This window comes from Anabrus simplex, chromosome 7 (genome assembly GCF_040414725.1).
Source record: "Anabrus simplex isolate iqAnaSimp1 chromosome 7, ASM4041472v1, whole genome shotgun sequence".
In the NCBI taxonomy this organism is placed as follows: domain Eukaryota; kingdom Metazoa; phylum Arthropoda; class Insecta; order Orthoptera; family Tettigoniidae; genus Anabrus; species Anabrus simplex.
This window is the reverse complement of record NC_090271.1, coordinates 100,146,182-100,173,654: the sequence shown is the minus strand read 5'-3', so window position 1 is coordinate 100,173,654 and position 27,473 is coordinate 100,146,182. Positions and strand designations below refer to the sequence as shown.

Below are 27,473 nucleotides of genomic sequence, written 5' to 3'. Positions count from 1 at the left end.
AGAGAGAGACGCTCTCCACTCCGCTTCTTTCAGCAGTGACTTGAGAGGCATTATGATCATGTATGAAAAGAACAGGGATGAGCTTGCAAATGGAAAATTAAAAAAAAAAAAAATTGAAATATATGTTGGAATATATTATTAGTAATTTAATTTTTAGATTTTAGAGGAAGGAGAAGAGCCCCTTCATTCCCTTCACCTTGTGCAACAACATTGTGCTTTCCTGACCTCAGAGTGGGTGAAACTAGATACAGTGCATGAAAAAGAGCAGTGTTAATAAAATTAATAGTAAAAAATTGTTTCCATGAAAAAACTTTTTTTTTTTTTTCACTAATTGAAAATATTAGTATTAAAGAATATGCTCAACATAAGTGTCCAGCATTTTTCCCCAGTGTGCCAGTTGCTTGGAATGGCACACTGCTACACTGTTGAACTGTTACCACAATAACTGACAAGCACATTGAGGCAAAAAGGTGGATTTTTAAACGGAGAAGCCTATATTCTTTAATATGTTCATTGTTCGTCCCTAGCTCAAAGAAAGGATGTTAGGTAGGAGTATTGAAACACACACATAGGATAAACTTAGTAACAGTATGAGCTGACAGAGCAGCAGTAAGGAGAAACGAAGACATATTCTGCATCTTTCCACAATGTTGTGTTCGTAAATGATCTTCATGATCTTTCTTCGTAGTCCCCAATACTGCTTCACGGAGACATTCCTTGAGGAGACCATTCTGATAGATCTTCATTCTGGATGTGAGAATTATAAGAATGAAGATAAGTGTGTCTGTTCCTCAGAAACAACATTTTTAACTCTGAGGTTAAAATAGCTAGTAGGTTTTTCTTTGGTCTCCCTGGTATGGCAGCTTGATGAAATTGGAACTACAGGGATGTGAATTTACCCATCAAAAAGTTCATGAAATTCAAACCACAGCTGCTTTGACGATAAGTTAGTGACAGTGTTACTTAGCAGTCACACTACACTGGGTAATCATAAGAGATCTGATACATGTACGCCCATCCTGCGTCCAGGTATGACACAAATAAAAATACTCTGACTGCTCGTTAATCTCTCAGGGTAAATCTTCATAATATAACTCAGCTTAACGTGAATTCGAAAGAGGAAACAGACCTTGTGCGAAACGATTCAATTCCAGATGAACATCTCCATCCTACTGCATGTTTCACTAACGCAAGTGCCAAAACAAATCGGAAAATCAACTTAAGACTAAGTTATCCTACGGCAGTTATCTGTAAATAACTTACTCGCACATATAAAAATCTATAATAAGAAATTTATTAATCTAATTCCAAAGAAAAGAGAAAGTAACTTTTTCAAATATACATGCAATGAATCATAAAATAAATTAACACCTTGCATGCATTTCATTTATGTCAGCGCTGATTTAATAAAATTGAATTTCAATCCTGACATGAGCTAACATCTTGTTTCACATTTCCATTTGATAGGCCTATTTAAATATTAAGTTAATCAATCACATTATTTCATTAATAATCAAATTTAAAAGAAATAAAATCAATCATATCACTGATTCATATAACACTTGATTCATCTTTAAATATTTTCTTTCAAGTCACACAACCTAAATTGTTTCATGAATATTGCTTCATCTCCCTTGTTTACATTGAATGACATGCTAAGGTTACTAATCCCTATTACCACTTATAATCTTGGCACCTACCATCCTAGTCTTACTATGTTTACGTATTTGAAAAATCATCAAGTATCTTTCACAAAGAAAAATAATCTAAACCTCATTACTAACTCGACTAGTTCTTAATTATCCATAATTTCATCGTCTTATTCGATGTTTGACTTTACATGAAGCCTTATTTTAATTGACAAGTTAAGCTAAGTGACTCCTCTCAATTTTGATAGGGTAGCTCAGTATTATCTCTGACATCTATGTTATTCTACACAGCTACACACTCATCTCATCTTTCAATTCGTGTATTACCTCTGTATGATATTTGCTATGAACATTTCCTTACAACACAGCTTTATTTTAATATAGCAGAAACCATCTACTCTGATATACGCGTCTGGGTTTGCCATGCCTATCTTGTCTCACGATATTCCCTTGAAGTATTACTCATTCCATGTACTTGCTTCTTATAATTGATCCATACTATGAATATTTACATTTAGCATCCATCATTACGTCTTCATTGAAACTATCTTCCTAACACTTCATTTCAATTCCTTCATATAACTCCATTCACTTCTATATATCGCGCAATTCAATCAATTATAATCATCAACATAACCATTTTTCTTCATATCATAACCCCTCTTCATATATAACACAATTCTTACGAGGTATTAAGCTTCGTTACATCTATATTCACTTCATTGGATCATAATTCATCTCACAGAATAACATTTAACCTCTAGCATTTCATAATACCATTTCATGGTGTACCTCGACAAGGAATAACTCATATAATCTATACTCCCTTTCCATATCATTTCATTATGACGCTTAATTAGCATGTTCGGCTTCCAAACCCATTTAAGAAATCTAATACATGCAAATATTCTCATTCTGCTGTGTGAAATCTACATTCATTCTCGCAAATACTCATAATTTCATTAGCTATCATAATAGAGTTAAACTAATGTATTATTAAGGTCCACCTTTTCAATACAAATTGTACAGAGTTTTAATTACATACGTGATTAGGGACTAGTTTCGACCTAATAGTAGGTCATCATCAGCCTAAAGCAAAATTAAAACATAAATACCGAAGAAATTAAACAGTGTAAAGACACATAAGGTCTCGTAAATGTACATACCATGTGAGATATTGAGAAAAGAATTATAGAGACGTGCAGCACTATGTTAAAAATAACTCTATTACAGAGATTCATAAAAAGTCCAGTGCGCATTGTTAATGATAAGAATCCTTGAGTTGCTGGATAAGGAGATTAGTTGTTCTTCAATTGGATAACAGCATCTTTAAGGAGCCAGCAGATACTAATCTCCTTATCCAGCAACTCAAGGATTCTTATCTTTAACATCTTTTTAATGTGCACTGGACTTTTTTATGAATCTCTGTAATAGTTATTTTTAACATAGTGCTGCACGTCTCTGTAATTCTTTTCTCAATATCTCACATGGTATGTACATTTACGAGACCTTATGCGTCTTTACATTGCTTAATTTCTTTGGTATTTATGTTTTAATTTTGTTTAGGCTGATGATGACCTACTATTAGGTCGAAACTAGTCCCTAATCATATATGTAATTTAAACTCTGTACAATTTGTATTGAAAAGGTGGACCTTAATAATACATTACTTTAACTCTATTGTAATCACAGTTCAATACAGATCTATCATAATGAAACTTATTTCATTTAATTAGCTATCATAATGCAGTCAACATAATGTTTCATCACTTCTTCGAGATATATCGATTTTACCACAACATAACCTCGTAAGATATAATTCAGTCATTGCAGTTCACTGAATCACCTGTTATCTTAAATACTTCACAATTACTATAAATTTTATGAGATTACTTTATCTAACTTAATTAAGAACTATTATTTTAGCAAACTTAGCTTGTCATTCAGCGGATATTGCAACTTTGTAGCTCTCGGCGCTACATCTGTAGTCCTTGGCTGGCTGGATACTATGGGTCAGTTGGAGTCCTGTCCTTCATCAGATTTGGTCGGCTGCCTGGTTATACATTCACCTCCACGTCGCTCCCCCTCGAAATTAGCAAGTCATTATCATCTTCTCTCTTGATTTCTATTAACATAGAATAATCCCAACAAGTAAGAGTTCATTTTAGAGCTTCTTAAAAGTCAAAATATCTCGTCAGTACTCTTGTATTTTGCTTATTGATGTGACTTTTCCCAAATGTTCAACACTGGGTTCAGTGTATCTTCAATTTTATCTTTGCCTTATTTTTTTCTATATATATGATTTTACATGATAATTATATTCTTGAAGGCTTAAGGATCTCTTAATTTCGCTCCTTGGTAATGATTCTTGGTTATTTATCTGTCCTCCAATCTCTATTCTTAATAAGCTTTGACGTGTCGTATCGCTCCTTGTCTGTCCAATTGGTGAACGTATTTAATTCAAATTTCCCTATTTAACACCGAGATTCCTTTTTTCTGCGCTGTATACTGTGTATTACGCTGTATCCTCTTCTTTAGAACAAGTAATATTTGTGTATTTCATTGAACTTGGCTAAAATCTTTCCTTTTTCGATGCAGCTGAAAAGTTTCATGTCCTTTCAGTATCTCGGCAGATTAGTAAGTGTGGTTATAATATATTAATATTTACTTGTTTCTTTTCAAACACTCCACTTGATATTTTTATGTTCTCTACTCACAGCCTTTGAAATTGTGTGCTCTTTACTCGATCTTGGCCTCCTGTGAACTTTTAAATTATAGTTCACTTTATATAATTCTGGCCTGTGTGGTCCATACCTCCACTTTGACACCATTTTGGAAGACGTCAGAAAATGCAATGGGCACACATGGGATGGCGCAGAAGTCACGCACGGGTTTAAATCATTTGTAACTTGTCTGTTTTGAAAGAAATGTCAATGCGTCTGCCACAGACATTTCATATGTGCCTTGCAAATGCATGCACATTACTTATAAAAGTAAATAAACAAATGTCAAATGGTCACCATTTGCTTTCTCCCTGAAACAGGCTCCTTTCAGATCATTTTTAATCACTTTTTCAAGAGTTTCTGGATATAACACATCAATTTTTCTTGAGCTCACCAGTGGTTGTTAGCTTTTTGACATAGAAGCATCCTCTAAGATAACCCCCCTCCCCTGAAAAAATAAATAAATGAAAACAATTGAATATGTAAAATCTGGGGATTAGAATAATGGACTGCTGATTTACAAAGAAAAGTTCAATAAATTTCTCCAAGGTTACATACCTAACTGTCTTTTAAAAGTCTACAAACAGAAAAGAGAATATCATTGCAAAGACAAAAGTTATGAGATTTTTCAAACATATACGTGTCTGCCCCCCCCACCGAAATGTTATTTTTCTGACAGAATTTGCTGTGAATTTCTCCTTGACTGCAATTAAGCTCTTTATCTCAGGCACAAGTAGTTAGCACACCAACACCGTGTTACCAGGCCAACAGAAAGAAAGGAAATCATACACCAGAAAACTTCTTGTAGAAATTACAGTAACAGCATCTCAAACTTGTTAATATCAAACACCTCATAATCATTGTAATCTATTTATTCTCTGTTCCATTAAATGATTCACTTTGCTTTTTAATCACTTATCTGCAAGTAGATTGTTATTACAAATTTTTCTCCTTATTATTTAATTTGTATTAGCTGCAAAATAAAGGCTAAACAAAAGTAATGTTAATTAGTAAATTTATTGTGTTTTTTTCCCTATACTTTAACAATTATTCATCAGATGGGACTGGTCTATTCATTAAATTTAAATGTGGTTGCAGTCTGTGGTTTTTGAAGTCCTTGTGTATATACATTTTTAATGTAAATATATTATTCTCTTTCATAACACTATCTTTTCATTTCTTCTTTTCATTTTCTTCTCTTTTCTTTTTCTTTATAATATGGAAAGATTGGAGCTTTCATTAGTGCGTGTGTGTGGCTGTGTACATCACTAGTGCATAAATAATACATTTTAATATTGTGTGTGAGACTACTGTTAGCACCATAATTTCATTATTTTGTGATCATATTAGAGTAATATATGTGGAAGAGTTGGACATAATTTTTATAACTTCTGGTATTACAATTATAGCTACATTTACTAGTCTATAATTTCTCATAACATGATTGATTTTCTCTCTTTTCTACAGAGACCAGTTTGAGGAGGAAACTTTCCTTCAGAATATTTCAAAGCTTTTGGTTTTCCAAATACAGAGGGCTGAAAATGCTTGTCTCATTTGGAACTTGAATTTGAGACTTCTTACATACTGGACAGTTAATTAACCATTTTATTAACTTTGCAGACTAACAGATAATGAGATTTTTAGTTAAAAATATTTGTTTTGCTTTACGTAAAAACTATGAGTTTTATCCTGGATGAGACCAGTATTTTTTGCTCTGTGTGTGCGTGGACACCTGTGTGTAGGAACATTTTGTTTGATCTAATTTAATTGTATGATTCCAAGTTTAAATGTGAAATTTCATAATTGCTTTATTATATCATTTTTATTTTATTTGATTCCCATCATTCCTTCATATATGTGCAAAAGTATTCAGTTTCTTGATTTTCTAATAAATTATTGACATGTTAGAAACTATACCACTCCTTTGAGGTTGTTCAATAAAAACTACTGAAATGATAAAGGTTTCATTTCGGGAACCTGAGAATGGCGAGTTGTGGTCAACGGAAAAACGTCAGACTTCAGCCATTACCTCCATCATGCAGCAACAGTTTACATCATCTCCTGTCCTTGCAAAGCAACAGTTTAACTCATCACCAGTGACGCCGCAGTCAGCCAGTTACATGAAACAAGAATCGACTACCATTCGAGCTCAGGTGAGCAAATTTTCAGTAATAAATTGTCAGGTTGTTGTTGTTTGTTGTTTGAGTCATCAGTCCATAGACTGGTTTGATACAGCGCTCCATGCCACCCTATCCTGTGCTATCCTTTTCATTTCTACATATCTACTACATCTTACATCTGCTCTAATCTGTTTGTGATATTTGTATCTTGGTCTACCCTTGCTGTTCTTACCATCTACACTTCCCTCAAAAACCAACTGTACAAGTCCTGGGTGTCTTAAGATGTGCCCTATCATTCCATCTCTTCTTCTAGTCAAATTTAGCCAAATCGATCTCCTCTCACCAATTTGATTTAGTATCCCTTCATTCGTGATTCTATCTACTCATCTCACCTTTAGTATTCTGTAACACCACATTTCAAAAGCTTCTATTCTCTTTCTTTTTGACCTAGTTATCATCCATGTTTCACTTCCATACAATGCCACGCCCCAAACAAAAGTCTTCAAAAACATCTTTCTAATTCCTATGTCAATATTCAAGGTGAACAAATTTCTTTTCTTAAGAAAAGCCTTCCTTGCTTGTGCTAGTCTGCATTTTATGTCATCCTTATTTCTACCATCATTAGTTATTTTACTACCCAAGTAACAATATTCTTCTACTTCCTTTAAAACTTCATTTCCTAATCTAATATTTCCTGCATCACCTGACTTTGTTTGACCGCATTCCATTAATTTTGTTTTGGACTTATTTATTTTCATTTTGTATTCCTTCTCCAAGTCTCTGTCCATATCATTCAGCAATTTCTTCAGATCTTTTGCAGAGTCAGAGAAAATAACAATATCATTGGCAAATCTTAGGGTTTTGATTTCTTCTCCTTGGACTTGGATTCCCTTTTCAAATTCCTCTTTGATTTCCTGTATTGCTTGTTCTATGTAAACATTGAAAAGGAGAGGGGACAAACTGCATCCTTGCCTCACTCCTTTCTGGATTGCTGCCTCTTTTTCAAAGCCCTTGATTCTTATCACTGCAGACTGATTTTTGTATAGATTGTAGATAATTCTCCCTTCTCAGTATCTGATCCCGATCACCTTCAGAATCTCAAACAGCTTGGTCCAATCTACATTATCGAATGCCTTTTCTAGATCTACGAAAGCCATGTACGTGGACTTGTCTTTCTTAATTCGGTCCTGTAAGATCAGATGTAAAGTCAGGATTGCTTCACGTGTTCCCACATTTCTTCTGAAGCCAAATTGATCTTCTTCCAACTCAGTTTCAACTTGTCTTACATTCTTCTGTAAATAATAGGTGTTATAATTTTGCAGCCATGAGATACTAAACTAGTGCGGTAGTTTTCACACTTGTTAGCACCGGATTTCTTGGGAATAGGTATAAAACATTCTGCTGAAAATCGGATGGCACTTCTCCTGTATCATACATCTTACACACTAAACGGAATAAACTCTCCATGCTGGTTTCTCCTAAGGCAGTCAGTAATTCTGAGGGTATGTCATCAATTCTCAGTGCCTTGTTCCTACTTGGGTCTCTCAAAGCTCTGTTGAATTCTGACCTCAAAATTGGGTCTCCCATGTCATCAGCATCAACAGCCTGTTCTTGTTCCAGAATCCTATCATCTACTTCTTTACCTTGATACAACTGTTGGATATGTTCCTGCCATCTTTCTGACTTGTCTTCTTTCACTAGAAGTGGTTTTCCATCTGAGCTTTTAATATTCATACATCTAGTATTCCTTTCTCCAAAGGTTTCCTGGATTTTCCTGTATACAGCATCCACCTTTCCTAGGACCATACAACCTTCAATATCCTTGCACTTCTCTTTCAGCCATTCTTTCTTAGCTGTCCTGCACTTTCTATCTACTTCATTCTTTATTCGCCTGTATTCTTTTCTGCCTTCATTTTTTGCATTCTTGTACTTTCGTCGTTCGTCAATCAGGTCTAGTATCTCTTGAGTCATCCATTGTTTCTTAGTTGATCTTCCTACTTTTCTTCAGTAGCCTTACTGAACTCATTCTTCATGACTGTCCATTCTTCCTCTACTGTGTTTCCTTCTGCCTTTTCATTTAGTCCTTGTGTTACATGTTCCTCGAAACAATCCCTCACGCTCTTTTCTTTCAACTTGTCTAAATGCCATCTCTTTGCATTCCTTCCTTTCTTCAACTTCAGGTTCAGATGGCATTTCATGACCAACAGGTTCTGATGAGAGTCCACATCTGCTCCTGGAAAAGTCTTGCAATCCAACACCTGGTTTCTGAATCTCTGCCTAATCATAAGGAAGTCTATTTGGTACCTTCCAGTGTCTCCAGGTCTTGTCCATGTATACAGCCGTCATTTGTGGTGTTTAAACCAAGTGTTAGCAAGGACTAAATTATGCTCAGTGCAGATTTCAGCCAGCCAGCTTCCTCTTTCATTCCTTTGTCCAAATCCGAATTCTCTTGCTATGTTACCTACTCTTCCTTGGCCGAACACTGCATTCCATTCTCCCATCACAATTAGATTCTCATCACCTTTTACATATTGTATTAAATCTTCTATCTCTTTGTCTATTCTTTCGATTTCTTCATCATCCGCTGAACTAGTAGGTGTATAGACCTGCACTATTATGGTGGGCATTGGCTTGGTGTCTAACTTGACAACAATGATCCTTTCACTATGCTGGTCATAGTAGCTTACCCGCTGCCCTATTTTCTTATTCATTACTAAACGAAATCCTGCATTTCCCCTGTTTGATTTTGTATTGATAATTCTGTAGTCGCCTGACCAAAATTCCTGATCTTCCTGCCAGCGTACTTCACTTACACCAACTATATCTAACTTTAGTCTATCCATCTCCCTTTTCAGATTCCCTAACCTGCCACAACGATTTAAACTTCTAACATTCCATGCTCCGACTTGCAGAATATCAGTGTCCATCTTCCTGATGATTGCCCCCTCTCATGTAGTCCCCACCCGGCAATCCGAACGGGGGACTAGTTTACCTCCGGAATATTTTACCCGGGAGGAAGCCATCATCAGTACATCATTCATACAGAGAGAGCTGCATGTCCACGGGAGTTAGTTACGGTTGTAGTTTCCTGTTGCTTTCAGCCGTGTAGCAGTATCAACATAGCTAAGCCATGTTAAGTAATATTTCAAGACCATATCAGTCAATCATCTAGACTGCCGCCCTTACAACTTCCGAAAGGCTGCTACCCCCCTTTCGATGAACCATTTGTTAGTCTGGTCTCTCGACAGATACCGGTCCGATATGTGGTTACACCTATGGCTCGACTACCTGCTTCAATGGGACATGCAAGCCTCCCCACCACAGCAAGGTCACATGGTTCACAGGGGAGGAAATTGTCAGGTAAGAAAGCTAACAAGAATGGAACTTAAATGTTATGGAAACTGGTTGAGCACAGCAACAGGTTAAAAATGTGTTGATAGAATTGCACCCATGTGATATAACATTATACACATAAAAAAAAAAAATAATTAAACAAGCAAAGGAAAGATAAACAAAATACACAAAACAAGGACGAGTAAAGGTATAGGGTCGATGCATAAGTTTGTGCGGTATTCTTTTGGGTTAGCAACAAGGCAGCATGAAAGAATTGCTTATAGTTATTCCATTGTTTTAACTGAGTTTGGAGTTTGTGTGTTGTGAAACACAGGTTTTCTTGATTGTGAATGATTATTTGTGTATGTTTCAAACAGATATGGAATGTCAAATTGAGAAAAGTGACCATTTCCAACACATTTTACTCTTTGAGTTTAACCAAGGATCCAGTGCAGCAGGAGCTGCGAGAACAATTTGTGAAGTGTACGGGAATGAAGCAATTGCTGAAAGAACAGCACAAAAATGGTTTTCCCCGCTTTTGAGCAGGATGGTTTGACTTGTGTGATGATTCACGTTCTGGAAGATCTTCAGTTTTTGACGAAAATCACTTGAATGATTTGCTTCATAAGAATTCTCGTCAATCAACGTAGGAAATGGCGCAAGTTTTTGAATGTGATCAGTCAACTACTGCGTGCCATTTGTATTTGATGTGTAAGGTACAGAAATTGGTTATATGGGTACCACATGTGCTAAGTGACAGTAACAAAAATCTAAACATCTGTTCGTCATTGCTTGCCCAGCACTGGTTGGCTTGTGATAGGCACGAAATATTCCTTTCGAACATTGTCACTGGTGACGAGGAATGGTGCCTGTATGTCAACATGAAGAGGAAAGAGTGGCTCAGCCTACAAAAAAAAAAGCAACTCCCCTTGCCAAGGATAGTGCCCACCCACAGAAAATCATGTTTTGTGTTTAGTGGAACAAAGATGGCATTCTTCACCATGAACTTCTTCCAAAAAACGTAACGATTACCTCTGCTGTGTATAGTGACCAGCTAAGACGGCTTGCCATTGCTATTGACAACAAAAGACAAAGACAACAACCAGTCTTATTGCTGCATGATAATGCTCCTCCGCATACAGTGCAATTGACCAAAGGTGTGATTGCTGAACTTGGCTGGGAACCTCTTCCTCATCCTCCGTATTGCCGTGACCTTTCCCCCTCAGATTTCCTTCTTTCCTGCTCTCTTTCTAACGACATTCAGGGGCAAGTGTTTCCTGACGAAGCTTCTCTTGACAAATGGCTAACAGATTTCTTCCAGTTAAAACCAAAACAGTTCTACAGGCGAGGCGTTCAGCTGCTATGTGAACGTTGGCAGAAGGTCATAGTGAGTGGAGGTGAATTACATCAGTGAGTGATTGTGATTGTGAGTTACAGTGCATGACAGTAAAATAAAATAAAGTATAAGAACTGCACGAACTTATGCATCGACCCAATAATATTAATAGATGTGGAAGATGCTGGGCAGCCCTGCCAGAAATGTAATTTGGTGGTGCTTGTATTCTTGATCAAGACTATCAGGTTCCTTAAAATATTGTTTACTGAGCTCGATAACTGCAGTCGCTTAAGTGTGGTCAGTATCTGGTATTCAGGAGATAGTGGGTTCGAACCCTACTGTTGGCAGCCCTGAAGATGGTTTTCCGTGGTTTCCCATTTTCACACCAGGCTAATGCTCGGGCTGTACCTTAATTAAGGCCACGGGCGCTTCCTTCCCACTCGTAGCCCTTTCCTGTCCCATCGTTGCCATAAGACCTACCTGTATTGGTGCAACGTAAAGCAACTTGCAAAAAAATATATATCGTTTATTAAACATAAAATTCTTTAATATCCTTCAAAAATTTGATGTTAAAATATACATAGCTTATCTATATTAAAAGAGACAGAACTCGCGGAAAGATCTGAAAATGTTATTTATGTTATTAATCTTCTCTGCAGAAAATATGGTCAGGTTCTTCAGCTGAAGCAGCATTTCAACTGAGGGGAAGAAAAAACAATGAATTAACTATAGTTTCTTTTTCTCTCCATTCTTTTAAAATAAGTGAACTCTAACATAATGTTAACATAGTGGCAGATTCAGTTTCTTCTGGTAACATCTTTCGAGAGACCAGACTAATGAATGGTAGGGCGTACTAGCCTTTTGGAAGTTGCAAGGATTGCAGTCTGTATGATTGAATGATATGGCCTTGTAAAACACTTAACATGGCTTAACTATATTGCTACTGCTACTTGGCTGAAAGCAATGGTAAACTACAACCATAAATAACTCCTGATAACATGTAGCTCTCTCTGTATGAATGAATGATGTACTGATAGTGGCATCCTTCTGCGTAGAATATTTCGGAGCTAAAATAACCCGCCATTCTGTGGACTTTATGAGAGGGGGCAATCAACAGGAAGATGAATACAAATATTCTGCAAGTTAGAGTGTGGAATATTAGAATTTTGAATAATTGTGGTAGGTTAGAGAATCTGAAAAGAGAAATGGATAGACTTAAGTTACATGTTGTTAGTATAAGTGTAGTGCAATGACGGGAAGAACAGGAGTTTTGGTCAGGTGACTGCGGAATTATTAACACAAAATCAAACGGGGGAAATAGAAAGAGTTGATGTAATAATGAATAAGAAAATACAGCAATGGATAAGTTACTGTGACCCGCACAGGGAACAGATTATTGTTGTCCAGATAGACATCAAGCCAGTGCCTACCACAGTAATGCAGGTCTATACACCTATTGGTTCAGTCGATGATGAAATCGAAAGAATACACAAAGAGATAGATTTAATACAGTGTTATGAAAAGAGATAAGAATCTCATTGTGATGGAAGACTGGAATGGAGTGATAGGCCAAGGTAGAGAAGGTAGTAGAAGAATATGGACAGACAAAGGAATGAATAAAGAAGGTAAGCTGGTAGAATTCTGTCCCATTCATAATATAGTCCTTGCTAATACTTGATTCAAAAACCTCAAACAATGGCTGTAAACATTGACAAGACCTGGCAATACTGGAAGGTATCAAATATACTTCATTATGATTAGACAGAGATTCAGAAACTAGGTGTTGGATTGCAAGACCTTCCCAGGAGCAGATGTGGACTTTGACAACAACTTAGTGGTCAAGAAATGCACTCTGGAGTTGAGGAATTGAAGAAAGGAAACAAAATAGATGAAGAGTAAACGATTCTGAAGGATGAGATCAGTAGGGCTAGTGAAGAAAACTTAAGAGCGATGAGATCATTCAGTGGATAACTCATGAGATACCAGACCTGATTGATGAATGGTGGAAGTACAAGAATGCAAAAATAAGGTGGGCAGTAAAGAAAATGCGGGACTAAACAAATAAGTAGATAGGAAGAGCAGAGGGACTAAGGAAGAGTGGCTGAAAGAGAAGTGCAAGAATGTTGAAGGTTGTAAAGTTGTAAGCATGGGATTTATTGCATAAGGGAAAATCAAGGAAACCTTTGGAGAAAGCAAAACTAGATTTAAGAATATTAGGATCTCAGATGGAAATGCAAAAAATGGAAATGGAAATGGAAATGGAAAAAAAGATAAGGCAGAAAGATGGGGAGGAACATATTCAACAATATATTGTATCAAGGGAAAAATGTAAATGACAAGGGAGACCCAGTTTTGAGATCAGAATTTGACAGGGCATTTCAGAGACCCAAATAGGAACAAGGCACCTGGAATAGATGATATATCCTTAGAATTACTGACTGCTATGGTAAAGTTATTCCATTTAGTTTGTAAGATGTATAATACTGGGGAAGTGCCATCCCATTTTAAAAAGAATATCATACCCGCTCCCACGGAAGTATGAAAACTACCGTTCCATCAGTATATCATCTCACGCGAAGTGCAGATGGTAAGAACAGTAGGTAGAGTAGATGTAGGATGTAGTAGTTATGTAGAAAAGGTTAGCACAGGATAGGGCGACATGGAGGTTACGTCAAACCAGCCTTCGAACTGATGCCTCAAACACAGGATCTTATCTGTTGTCCCTCTCCTTAATTTATATTATGCCTCTCTTAATTAGCTTTCCTATGACAACATTTACCACTTTTGGAAAACTAATATTTAAAGCTATTTCAAAAATACAGAATTGTACCCAATCAGTTATGTAGCATTCACCACATAGAAATTTCTTCATAAATAAACCAAACTTCATAATCACAAATGTAAACAAGCCGCCCTCAAGGTTAATTCGAAGATCCACCGTGTTGCCTCTACTGATATGTGGGTTAAGGTCTGATGGGATTGCTCCAATTTAACACACACATTTTTTACCTCCCCTAAACTTGAATAGCTTATGTAAGATATTTTGTAATCATGAGAGACACGTATAAGAATGTCACACCAACCAAACTTAAACGAGTAACATTGTGAGCTGTATAATAGTTCAGTGACACCTATTTATGGGCAGAGCCCTGCACGGACGCGGATATCCACAAAGTTAGTGTCTTGGCAGATACAAACTGTATTGCACTGCAGATAATTTTGCTGATAATTTCTAATAATGACGTTTATTAATTTTCACTCAGGTGTACTCTTGTTTTTCCTTGTGGTTAGGTGACCATTGACATTGGTATGGGAGAACGGTGATATACAAAGAATCTTGAAACCATAAAGCCATAAATCTGACCTAAGCGTAATTGGCTCCTGCCTGCAGTTAATGGAAGGAAGGAACAAAGGTCAATACGTCGATAGTTGTCGCAAGAGAAAATCTCTCATAAACCTGCGACTGTAGGGGTTCTGGTGTCAGGCATATTGTATTATGTTAACAGGTCTATCTGTTTCAATACTTTGGGTGTAATATACTGTAGTTAAATATTTTAATTATCCGCAGATAACAATTTTGCGGATGTGGATAACCATTCACGGATGCGGATATTATTTTGTATATTCACGCAGGGCTCTATTTATGGGTGGGGGGTGGTACAGAAAAATATAAATGGCATTTTGACCCCAAACAACTAAATGTTATATAAAAGATAAAATACCATTTTGTATGTGTTTATAATGTTTAAAAAATTCAAAATACCAACAATATGAATAAAATGTTTGCATGTCATGTTCTAATACTGCATAGAACTTGATGTTTTCAGTTTTTGTTAGAATTGTGATTTTGTTGCAGGTACATCGCACTCAGTCTCCTACCAAAGAGGGAGGTGTTGCTATGAGAAAACTCAGTCCTACCAAGAGTCCATCTGCTAATGCACACACAGCTTTTACAAGTGTTCTTAGCGAACTGAAAAGCAGGAAGAGTTCTATGGATTCCAACTATTCTGTAAGCAACAAGGTAATGAATAAATGTTGTTATCATTATTATCATTGACCTAATTTTGGACAGTTCTTGCAAAGGCAAAGATTTACCCCTTATACAAATATTTACAGATTGTTCACATTTTGTGTAGAATTTGTAATGTTTTTTTCCTGAAGATAAATTCTTCTATTTTACTTTCCTTGAAATACGAACATAGGGGTAGCATGCCTGCCTCTTACCCGGAGGATCCGGGTTCGATTTCCGGCCAGGTCAGGGATTTTTATCTGGACCTGAGGGCTGGTTCGAGGTCCACTCAGCCTACGTGATTAGAATTGAGAAACTACCCGACGGTGAGATAGCAGCCCCAGTCTAGAAAGCTAAGAATAACGGCCAAGAGGATTCATCGTGCTGACCACACGACACCTCATAATCTGCAGGCCTTTGGGCAAAACCGTGGCCACTTGGTAGGCCAAGGCTCTTCAAGGGCTGTAGTGCCATGGGGTTTGGGGGTTTGAAATATGAACAATAACCTTAATCTCTAGATTTATCTTTCTTATTCTTATCTTCTACTGCTGGGTCCGTTAGTCTCTTGGGTAATCTTTGGCATCCACTTGCACCATAGCTCTGTTGTCAAAGCTGATCAAAGTGTTACATGTGTACGAGCAACTTTAATAAATCATCTCTGAACTATAAAGTTTCCGTTATATTTCTTCCATTATCCTCCCTTGTCTAGATGAAATCCAAATGAAACTAGATCTAGTAAAATGCAATTTTACTCAATCTCCTTGACCATTATCATGTATGATGTACCAATCCATGTCCAGATGTTTTATGCCCTTCTTCATTTCTGTAATTTTTACTTGTCTAGTTTATTTTGGCATTCTTTCTTTATTCGTCTATTCCATCATTTAACTTTTCCACTTCCAGTGGTTTCCTCATGTTTTTATTTCTGTAATATACTTGTCAGAAATTTCATTTCTTCTGCCTGTACTCAATTTTAATCCTTCTTTGTCATTAGCCTGTTCTCCACAGCAACTGCAAATTTTTTATCTCTCTCCCATTTCTTATTCCTATTCTCCATATTTGCTGTTAGGTATTTTAGTTTGTTCACGCTCTAAGTGGCCCTTCTTCTTCCTTTTTCATTACTGGGAGTTAAAATGGGATGGTTATCTAGTTCGACGTCCCCTTAAAACATGTTAAAACACTTTGCTGCTGAAAACAGCAATCAGTATTAACTGTGTATGGACAAGGTACACAAGTACTACAATATTCCTAATAAAAGTTCATTGTACAAACTGCACATAAGAGCTATTAAAATGTGTTGGAATCCAGGTTAGTACCATTGTAGGTATTTTAAAAGATTTGCTTAGCATCTCTCACCATCATTTGTATCACTCATGACTTGGCTTCAGTTTATCAAAATATGAAACCCATCTACAGAATTAAATATTCAGCTTCAACTGTCCCTAGAAATTCAGGGTCAGTGTGGTCATTCACTAATATGTGAATTGACATTTAGAAGAAAAAGTAGCATCATTGGTAACTTAGAAATTGTGAGAGGTGAAATGTTGAAATATTTGTGGAAAGTCCTAATTGTATAATTATGTCTCTGTAACATGTATTTTTCATTCTTGTTTTGATGAGTTGCTCTTCCTCACTAATTCTCCTTTCCCAGTTTGACTGTGTTGCCTATAATCTATCTTTCTTTGAAAATCATTTAACAAATGATCTTATTTAGCAATGAGTCAGTACCGGTATGCCTTGTATGATGCCAATATATCTACACTTGTCATAGGTTTGTGCAGTACAGCAAGAGAAGAAAAATAAAATAAAATTGTGATGCATAAAACTCATTAAGGTCCTTGTCCTGCCAAGACAGTTGATGCCCAGTGAAATGGTCTGCAGATATTGGAGTCATGTTACAGGCCCGCCATGATGATATTGTTAGCCATCTTACGTGGATTTCGTGATCTGGTCCTATGCCTCTCTCATTACTTAGTTCCCCATTTAATCTTGTGAAGCTGTTCTGAACCTCAGACTAAGATTAAAATCTGTGAACAAGCCAGAATTTGAATCTGATGTTTCAGAGTAAGAGCCAGAGATGCTATCCCTACATGATTGCACTGGTTGCATTATAGCAAACCAAACCAAAAGTTGAAGGCCAAAAGATATTCAGTGCAGATTCCCATGTTGTTCCATATATCTGTAAGAGGATAGTATTTTGGCAATTAAAACCGTATTTTGGTGGTTTGTATTATGGAGTCCTGTTATCATTTTCTAATATGTGAACCACAAAGATTGGCGACATAAAGGCTGAGAGTGTAGGTTTGATTACCTGTCAGGAAGTTGAGAAATTTAGAAACAGTACTTCTTTACTGGTTTATAGCTCTGGAGTCCTTCAAACTACAACAAAAACAAGTACCATACATATTAGTTCCTGGGGCCAAAGATATTGGACATAAGACTGATCATTCTATCTCACCTAGTGCTGTTATTATGGGTATTGTAATCTTTTGACGTCGTCTCTTCAAGGAATTGTCATGACCTGTTTGGCGATAGCTTTGCTTTCCTTATTGGCAATATTTTGTTGTCTTCTGTATTTTTACTAAATAATATACATGTTAAAAAGTAATTTTTTCTTGTATTTGTTCCAGGTTTCCCCTCCTGGGATGATACCTCCACCTCCTCCTCCACCACCAATGCCTCCACCTCCAGACCATATGGATCCATCTGGGGCACGGCCATTTTTAGACCCATATGGTCGTGCTAAAACAGTTCGAATTGGTAAGTGGCGGTGGCCTCCACCAAAGACTGACCAGGAAGACACTTCTGATAGCTTTCTGCAGTTTAAACTACGCCAGCACCAACGCAAGACCACCCCTCAGCAGCAGCAACATTCACAGGTACATACATAGAAATGTATTTTTACCTGAAATGATATGTCTGTTTATATCATCCATGGTAATTTTTAGTTGGTATATAGTTGTAACATACTTCTAAGCAATAGTTCAAACTTCTAATTGGACTGAAATTTTCAGTTTTTGTATTGAATGTAATATTACTGCAGGTAATATACAAATAGCTATGATTTATAGACATTCTAGATTGACTCATATATTTTTTCTCTCTCACCTAAACCTTTAGGAATAAATAGATGGATAAATATAGATTATTTTCAGAAAACTATGAAAGTCCAAAAATAATGCTTCTTATAAATGGGATTGTAAATAAAGGGTACAGATCTCTGCACATGGTTATGAGGGTGTTTAGGGGTTGTAGTAAGGATGTAAAGGAGAGGGCATATAAGTCTCTGGTAAGACCCCAACTAGAGTATGGTTCCAGTGTATGGGACCCTCACCAGGATTACCTGATTCAAGAACTGGAAAAAATCCAAAGAAAAGCAGCTCGATTTGTTCTGGGTGATTTCCGACAAAAGAGTAGCGTTACAAAAATGTTGCAATGTTTGGGTTGGGAAGAATTGAGAGAAAGAAGAAGAGCTGCTCGACTAAGTGGTATGTTCCAAGCTGTCAGCGGAGAGTTGGCGTGGAATGACATTAGTAGACGAATAAGTTTGAATGGCGTTTATAAAAGTAGGAAAGATCACAATATGAAGATAAAGTTGGAATCCAAGAGGACAAACTGGGGCAAATATTCATTTATAGGAAGGGGAGTTAGGGATTGGAATAACTTACCAAGGGAGACGTTCAATAAATTTCCAATTTCTTTGAAATCATTTAGGAAAAGGCTAGGAAAGCAACAGATAGGGAATCTGCCACCTGGGCGACTGACCTAAATGCAGATCAGTATAGATTGATTGATTGATTGATTGATTGATTGATTGATTGATTGATTGATTGATTGATTGATTGATTGATTGATTGATTGATTGATTGATTGATTATTTAGTGTCATGTGTAGTAATTTTCGTTTGGTGAAATTAAAATTCTGTGTTTGAGAATGCAGATTTAAATTTATGATCATTAGATATCCCTTATCATTGAAAGTGAAAATTCAACAGACTACATAAAATCTTGAAAGAAAGATACTGTAAAATGAATAAAGACACAATAAACTGAAGTCACTCATTCTCATAAGTCAAAGAAAGGTACAAGGTAAGCCAATGCCTACAATAAAATGAGAGAAATTGCTTGTCAGAACAAATTAATTATTGAAAAAATCACTTTATATTCACAAAGATCATTTTTAGAATTCATAACATATTAAAGTATTTCAGAAAGTTGCGGTTATTAGAAAGATACCTCTGTGAAAGATACAAAATATACATGGAAAACTCAAAATATTGAAATTAATGCCAGACATCACAGCATTCATTCTGTAATGGCCAAGAGATTGAAAGATTCCAACAGTGTTGTCCATGAAGACGTTCATAGTATCTCTACTACCAGAACTTGTCAAATAGACATCATAGCCCCCAACAAAGAAACAAAAAAGCAGCTATATAATCACATCGACTGCCAGATTTCAAAGTTGATGCGACACACCTAGTAGAATTTGACAAAGGGGAAAGATAATGGATACAATCTATGTGTCCTTTAGTCATCATCATCATCATAATCATCATCATCATCATCATCATCATCATCATTTCCCTTTATCCAGCTGTAGCCAGGTAGGGGCAAATATGGTTCCTCTCCACTTTCTTTGGTCTTTCCACCACTCCTCCTCCAACACTGTGTCCCAGTCCAGGTTTCTTTCTATAATGCTACATTGGATGGTATCCTTCCATCTCAACCGTGGTCGTCCACGGACTCTCCTTCCTTGGATTTGCATTTCCATCACCTTTTTTGGCATTCTTTCGTCGCTCATTCGCTTTATGTGCCCAAACCATCTTAGTCGCCTCTTCTCTATTCTATCATTCATTTTTTCCACTCCAATTTCTTCCCAGGTTTTCTCATTCCTTATTTTGTCTCTTCTACTCTTCTGCATCATACTCCTCAAGAACTTCATTTCGGACGCCTGTATTCGACTCTCATCCTTCTTTGTCATTGTCCAAGTTTCTGCTCCGTAAGTTGTTATGGGTACGTAATACATCTTGTACATAATATCCTTTGCTTCCGTTGGCACATCTTTGTCCCATAACATGTTTCTTACACTATGATAGAAACAACTTCCAGCTTGAATCCTTTTACTAATCTCAGCATCCAGTCGAGCATTCTCCATTAATTCACACCCCAGGTATTTAAACGTTTCCACTACTTCCAGGGGCTTGTCTGCAAGTCTAATCTGACCTTTCCCTTCTTTCTCCCCTCTAGTCGTAACAAGAGTTTTACTCTTTTCTACACTTATTTTCAATCCACATTCTTTGATCTTCTCATTCACCACATTCAACTGTTCTTGAACCTTCCTGTCGTCTTCTCCCCAAATCACAATATCATCTGCAAATAACATCATGTTCATTTCTCTCCCTCCATATGCTGCTTTTGCTGTTCTCATGATGTCATCCATTACTATTGTAAACAGGATTGGTGATAGAACACTTCCATGTCTCAGCCCACTAGTTATTTTGAACCAACTTGTCCTGCCAACTTGTGTTTGCACGCAACTACAACATTCCTTATACAATGCCATGATCATTTTTATTAATCTCTGTCCAATTCCTTTTTGCACCAGACTGTCCCAAACTTTCGTCCTCTACTACATGAATAAATATCATTTCAAGAACCTTGAAGTTATGGGACTTTTGGTCGGAGCCAGAAGCATGATTACGTTGTTGAAATCTGCAACAGACTCAGAATCAGCAAAGATGTCATCCACACCGTTGCCCTCACAGTGTTAAACGGTTCAGTTGGAATATTTGGACATCATTTACATTTATCTTCAGGTTCATACACTGAGTACACCATATATATTTTGTTTGGTTGCTCAATTTTTCATTTTATTTATTCAGAACTGCTGTAAGCTCTTAATTTATAAACTTGTAGTATTCTGAATCTTTGTAGTCGTCTATAATAATTTCAGACAGATTAATAAATAATAAAATAAGTACCATAATTCAAATTTGAATTTGTTTAGTTGAGTATTTTGATGTTCCATCTAAGAGTAAACAGGTTAATATTATTATTAAACCGTTAGGCTGTGTCATAGTCTTTATTACCTGTAGATGGAATTAGGAGTGACACTATGACAGTCTGAACCACTAATTCCCCTAATGTTGTTGTGGGTAGTCAGACTACTTTCTCATCACATTATTTCCTTCTAGCCACCCTGGTGGAACAGAACTAGTGTGTTTGACTCACAATCCTAACTTTGCAGGTTCAGTTCTGGTAGACGTGGCCAACGTTTGAAGCTTGGGCAAAGATCTTGACATTCCAAATCATAATTTGTATTGTCCCATGACATGAATCTTTATTGTCATAATTGTTGGCATGTTAGAAACCTTTGGTGGTGCACGCTTGCATCTACCCAACAAAATTAACTGTCCAGTAGAATTTTGCTGCACTGTTGGATGGCTGCAAATCAAAAGCCAATGTTGATACTTGGGCCACCTGGATGACACTCGCATCGAAAGGCCCGAGGTCATACGGTTTGTGTTGTTGTTGTTCAGTTGACCCCCTGCCCCCCTCACTCTCAGTGATCACAGTTGCATGGCATATTGATTTATAATTGTAAAAACATTTAATATCATTAATAGTAGCTTTGATTCAGTAGTTGAACAACACAAATGAAAAATACAGTATAAAATCAATTAATTTTCTATTTTTCCCCTGTTCTTTCCCTTTCTTTTTATATACATACATACATACATGTATTATCATTATAGACTGTTATGCCTTTCAGCGTTCAGTCTGCAAGCCTCTGTGAATTTACTAAACGTTGCCACAATCCTCGATTAGTAACTAATGTTGTGGCCTCATTTAGTTCTATACCTCTTATCTTTAAATCGTTAGAAACTGAGTCTAACCATCATCGTCTTGGTCTACCTCTATTTCTCTTACCCTCCATAACAGAGTCCATTATTCTCCTAGGTAACCTATCCTCCTCCATTCACCTCACATGACTCCACCACCTAAGCCGGTTTATACATACTGCTTCATCCATCGAGTTCATTCCTAAATTATCCTTTATCTCCTCATTCTGAGCACCCTCCTGCCATTGTTCCCACCTGTTTGTACCAGCATTTTGAATTCTTTTTTTTTTTTTCTACGGGCTTTACGTCGCGCCGACACAGATAGGTCTTATGGCGACGATGGGATAGGAAAGGCCTAGGAATTGGAAGGAAGCGGCCGTGGCCTTAATTAAGGTACAGCCCCAGCATTTGCCTGGTGTGAAAATGGGAAACCACGGAAAACCATTTTCAGGCCTGCCGATAGTGGGATTCGAACCTACTGTCTCCCGGATGCAAGCTCACAGCCGCGCGCCTCTACGCGCACGGCCAACTCGCCCGGTTTTTGAATTCTTGCTACTTTCATGTTTGTTACTTCTAACTTATGAATAAGATATCCTGATTCCACCCATCTTTCACTCCCATAAAGCAAAGTTGGTCTGAAAACAGACCGATGTAAAGATAGTTTCTTCTGGGAGCTGACTTCCTTCTTACAGAATACTGTTGATCGCAACTGCGAACTCGCTGTATTAGCTTTACTACGCCTTGATTCAATCTCACTTAGTATATTACCATCCTGGGAGAATACACGACCTAAATACTTGAAATTATCGACCTGTTCTAGCTTTGTATCACCAATCTGACATTCAATTCTGTTGAATTTCTTACCTACTGACGTCAATTTAGTCTTCAAGAGACTAATTTTCATACCATACTCATTGCACATATTTTCAAGTTCCAAGATATTAGACTGGAGACTTTCGGCACAATTTGCTATTAAGACCAAGTCGTCAGCATAGGCCAGACTGCTTACTACATTTCCATCTAACTGAATCCCTCCCTGCCGTTTTATACCTTTCAGCAGATGATCCATGTAAACTACGAACAGCAAAGGTGAAAGATTACAGCCTTTTCTAACCCCTGATTCTTTATTTAATATGAAAGCATTTCCAGGTATCAAGATAAAAAGCAAGGATATGGTTCTGAATTGAAGAATATAAGAACATCAACATTGATTGCTAATGTGTTTTATAGGTAAATGTGTTGGAAGACCTAAATTTAGTTTAATGTTGCAGGAGTATGGTGAACTACCTGAAGGTATTGAATGGGAGGAATTTGAGGTTGCTGGAACCATCATAGCCCAAGAAAGGTTATCTTCAGGACAAGCACCAGTACCCAGAAAGGACAGCCAATCAGGACCAAACAAGAGAGGAAATGAATTGAAGGAAAGAACTGGGATGAAGTGAGTGCCACTTTGAATATTGTTTGTAATGTACAGTCAGGGCCTTTAAATTCTGCTTTTGCATTTTGAATTCACACCTTACTATGTAATCGTCATTCAGCAGTGCATTAGAATTAATCTCTCAGCATCAGTAAAGGCTTGCCCCAGAGGCTCTTAACTTGGGAGCATTGATTGGTGACCATTGGGGGCTTAAGCTGAGTCCTGGTATTGGTTCCACCTACTTTTGCTAGGCTCCTCTCTTTCATCTATCCTACACGACCTTACTTGATCAGTTCTTGTTCTTTTCTGACCTTGGCGGTATTAGATCATTACAAGTTATAAATTTCATTTTGGTACATGGTGGATATATAGTATGTATAATCACAGCTTAGTAAATACAAACTCGACCTGTCCACCACAATAATACCATATTATCTCCGAATCCAAGATACATTTCTTCCCTCAGAATTTAATGTGAAAAATCAAGGGTAGTCTTATATTTGTTACTACGCTGCTTCCCTTCACACCCCACTCCAGCGCGTGAACAAAACTCATTGACTTCACCGTCCACATCTTTATTAAACCTATACATCGCTAGCCGCGGCAACCGGTTGTACGGTGCCTCCATGTAACGTCACTGGTTCTGGAAAAATAGTGAAGCCTCTACAAAGTGTTTATTAAATCTGCAGAATGACCTCACAACATTACTCTCTTGAGCTAATCTCAAGGTCGACCATAATGTGCTTCTGAGCCCCAACTGCGCAGGAAATGTCATTCAAATTGGAATAGCAAAGATGCGACCCTTCGAATTCCTAGAAAGGCCATGACTACTCTGTGGCAGACTTAGAAAGCATCTACTGAACCTGACGTTTAGTAAAAGGAACATATTTATAAACAGCAGGAATATTTTCGTTATAGATCATCATGTGGAAACAAATGGAACATTTGTTGCCAGCAAATTTTCAGCGGGTTCTCGTCAATATTATGATGCCAGTTTTAAGTTAATGGTTATTAAACATGCGGAAATGAAGAATAATTGTGCAGCTGCAATAAAGTACGGCATTACCAAAGCCAGTGTTCGGCATTAGCTTGAAGACAAAGATAGCTTAAAAATGTGTACTGTACAAAAAAATGCATTCAGTGGCCCACAACAAGGATGCTATTGGAATTTTTATTACTGCCCTTGTCATGGACAAGACATTTTAATGTAAGTGTAGTTGATTATGTAGTGTTTTATGGATCCTTATTCTCTGTGTCAATTTTGATCTATAACAAGTAAACACAGCTGAGGATGTCCTAAAACAAGACGAAACATGTCCCATATTAATGTATAACTTAATATAGACTGAATAATCAAAAGATCATTATTGTGATGGAAAGGAGGATATTTTTATTTACTAATCTGTGATTATAGGTATGAAGGTCGATCAAATATAAACAGGATTTTTGTTCCTAAACATCAACAGTTGGTAGGACTGGCCCCGTGCTTCTGCTATGCTTAGGCAGGACTGTTAGGAGTGGGGAGAACGTGCTGTTAGGTATTTCCCACCATTTTGTCAGTAACACTCATGATGTCAGAGCAACATGTGCACCCCTCCACTGCGCAACGCATAATTATAATATTTCTTGCTCATGAAGGAGTTACAGCAGCAGAAATTTGCCAGATCGACTGCAGAGTTCAGTGATTAAAAATTGTCAAGGACACGGGTGTTTGCCTGGCATAAAAAGTTCAAGGAAGGATGAGAACGTGTGAAAAATCAGCAACATGATCACCGTCCTTGGACCAGCATTACGGACAAAAACATTTGTGCGGTTTAAGACATTATTGACGACGATCGATGGGCATGAGCGACGCACAATCAATGCTGCTTACTACTGCAAGTTGTTGAACAAGGCGAGACGACCAATCGGTTTGACAGGTCGTCCACGTCCACGACAATGCACGGCCACATACTGCGGCTCTGTCTCCAAGCTACAGGAAATGCACTGGACTACACTTGATCATCCTCCTTACAGGCCGGACTTATCGCCCTGCAATTTCCATTTGTTTAGACCACTTAAAGAAGCTCTAGGAGGGCAACGATTTGAAGATGACAAGTGTGGAAGACTTCGTGCGCAACGGGCTGGTGACACAACCCTGTTCTTTTTATGATGAGGGCATCAAAAAGCTGCCCATATGCTGGGACAAATGCATTTCCAAAGCAGGAAACTATGTGGAAAAATAAATTGTAATTTCCTTGTGTTTTTCAGTAAATTAATTTAAATAAAATCCTGTTTATATTTGATCTCCCCTCGTATTAGAGCATTTGAGGGCTAGGAAGTCTTTCGTTTTCATGCCCTTCATGGCCGTTGTCTTTCTCTGGCTGATACGTTCTGTTTATAGTTAGCTGCTGTTCTCTCTCTAGGACACACTCAGATACCTTTCTTCAGAGGGCAGCACACCTAGGGTAGTATCACAAGGCCGCTCCTAGGTAGCAGAACCGTGCTTGGGTCAGTGACTTGGAAAAAAGAAAGTTCTTTGGCCATAACTATGAACATAGCAACAGAGGTTATGTATAACAACATGGGAATTCTGAAAAATAAATAAAAACTCTAGAGCTCAGGCAACAGCACTGTAATAAATCAGTGTATTCTTTTAAGTTTATAAATGTTTAATAATGCTAAAGGGCCTATCCCTACATCTTCATTTTTTTCCTCTGATTAGTGTTAATAGAGGATGGTTGCCCAGTTGTACTTCTTCTTAAAACAATAATTATCACCACCACTACTCTATTAAGGTAGGTCTGCTATAGCTTAAATTTCTCTGATGGATGCAGGGACAGAAGAATGTCTATTAATTACTTTTGTCATGGCAGTTGCTGTTCAGTCAAATTACTTCAGTGTTAGTTATGTTCTAAATAACTTCATGCATTTTACCTGTCTCGTATTCAGACCTCCATAATGCAGAGGAAGTTTTCTAACTCATTGTGTATTGAGAACAAAATCATCCTTTGTATTATTTTACTAAATATCGTGTGCCTGGAAACAACAACAGCAATAATAATGTTACCGAGCTCGATAGCTGCAGTCGCTTAAGTGCATCCAGTATCCAGTATTCGGAATGTAGTAGGTTCGAACCCCACTGTCGGCAGCCCTGAATATGGTTTTCCATGGTTTCCCATTTTCACACCAGGCAAATGCTAGGGCTGTACCTTAATTAAGGCCATGGCCGCTTCCTTCCCACTCCTAGCTCTTCCCTGTCCCATCGTCGCCATAAGACCTATCTGTGTCGGTGCGACGTAAAAGCAACTAGCAAAAGTAATAATGTTAACTAAAATGTTATGGATTTCGGAGACTCCGAAGTGCCAACATTTTGTCCTGCAGGAGTTCTTTTATGCACCAGTAAGTCTAATGACACGAGGCCAATGTATTTGTGCACCTTCAGATACCAGCAGACTGAGCTGGGATTCAAGATGCCAAGATGGGCACAGAAGGCCAACGCTCTACTGCCTGAGCTACTCAGCCCGGCTGTCTGGAAATAACATTACAATAGAGAAACTTTCCATACGAGGATAAACTAACGAGTGCCAAAAACCCATATCAGTGAATTTTCACTGAAAGACCCTAGCAAGAAAATAGTATGTACTTAATAAATACTTCAGTTTACACAAACTAAAGGAAATAAATTCAACACATGATTTAGGATGGGTGCATGGCACATATTTCATCATTCATAAAATTGTTTGCATTAGTTCTTCCTATCTTTACACATTAAGACTTTTAAGAAACATCGCACTTCTCTCAAATCGCAAGACAGAATTGATGCAGAATTATAGACTTGCTCTACTTCTTGTAAACAGGATTTGCGTGCCAAATGTGTTCCTGTCAAAGTCATTAAGATAACCAAAGGACCAGAGATTGTGCTATAATGAGGCGTAGGAGGAGTGAAGTAGTTAGCCATTGCTTTCATCACAGAGCCAGAATGTGCTAATGTAGTGCAACTAACCCTATGAGAAACAGTGTACTAGTCATGCTGTGAATGTCATCACTCAGCACTACACAT

At 37.4% G+C, this 27,473-nt stretch overlaps 1 protein-coding gene and 1 pseudogene across 1 annotated transcript in view; one reads left to right on the top strand and one right to left on the bottom strand.

Annotated features, from left to right (window-relative positions):
- Positions 1 to 27,473, top strand: part of Myo10A (Myosin 10A) — a 460,053-nt gene that overhangs the window by 196,130 nt on the left and 236,450 nt on the right. The window contains exons 35-38 of the mRNA XM_068228601.1: positions 6,334 to 6,525; positions 15,018 to 15,182; positions 17,801 to 18,049; positions 23,286 to 23,452. Of these exons, the coding sequence (XP_068084702.1) occupies positions 6,334 to 6,525; positions 15,018 to 15,182; positions 17,801 to 18,049; positions 23,286 to 23,452 (773 nt within the window). The remainder of the gene's footprint in view (positions 1 to 6,333; positions 6,526 to 15,017; positions 15,183 to 17,800; positions 18,050 to 23,285; positions 23,453 to 27,473) is intronic.
- Positions 8,622 to 9,335, bottom strand: LOC136877296 (craniofacial development protein 2-like; annotated as a pseudogene).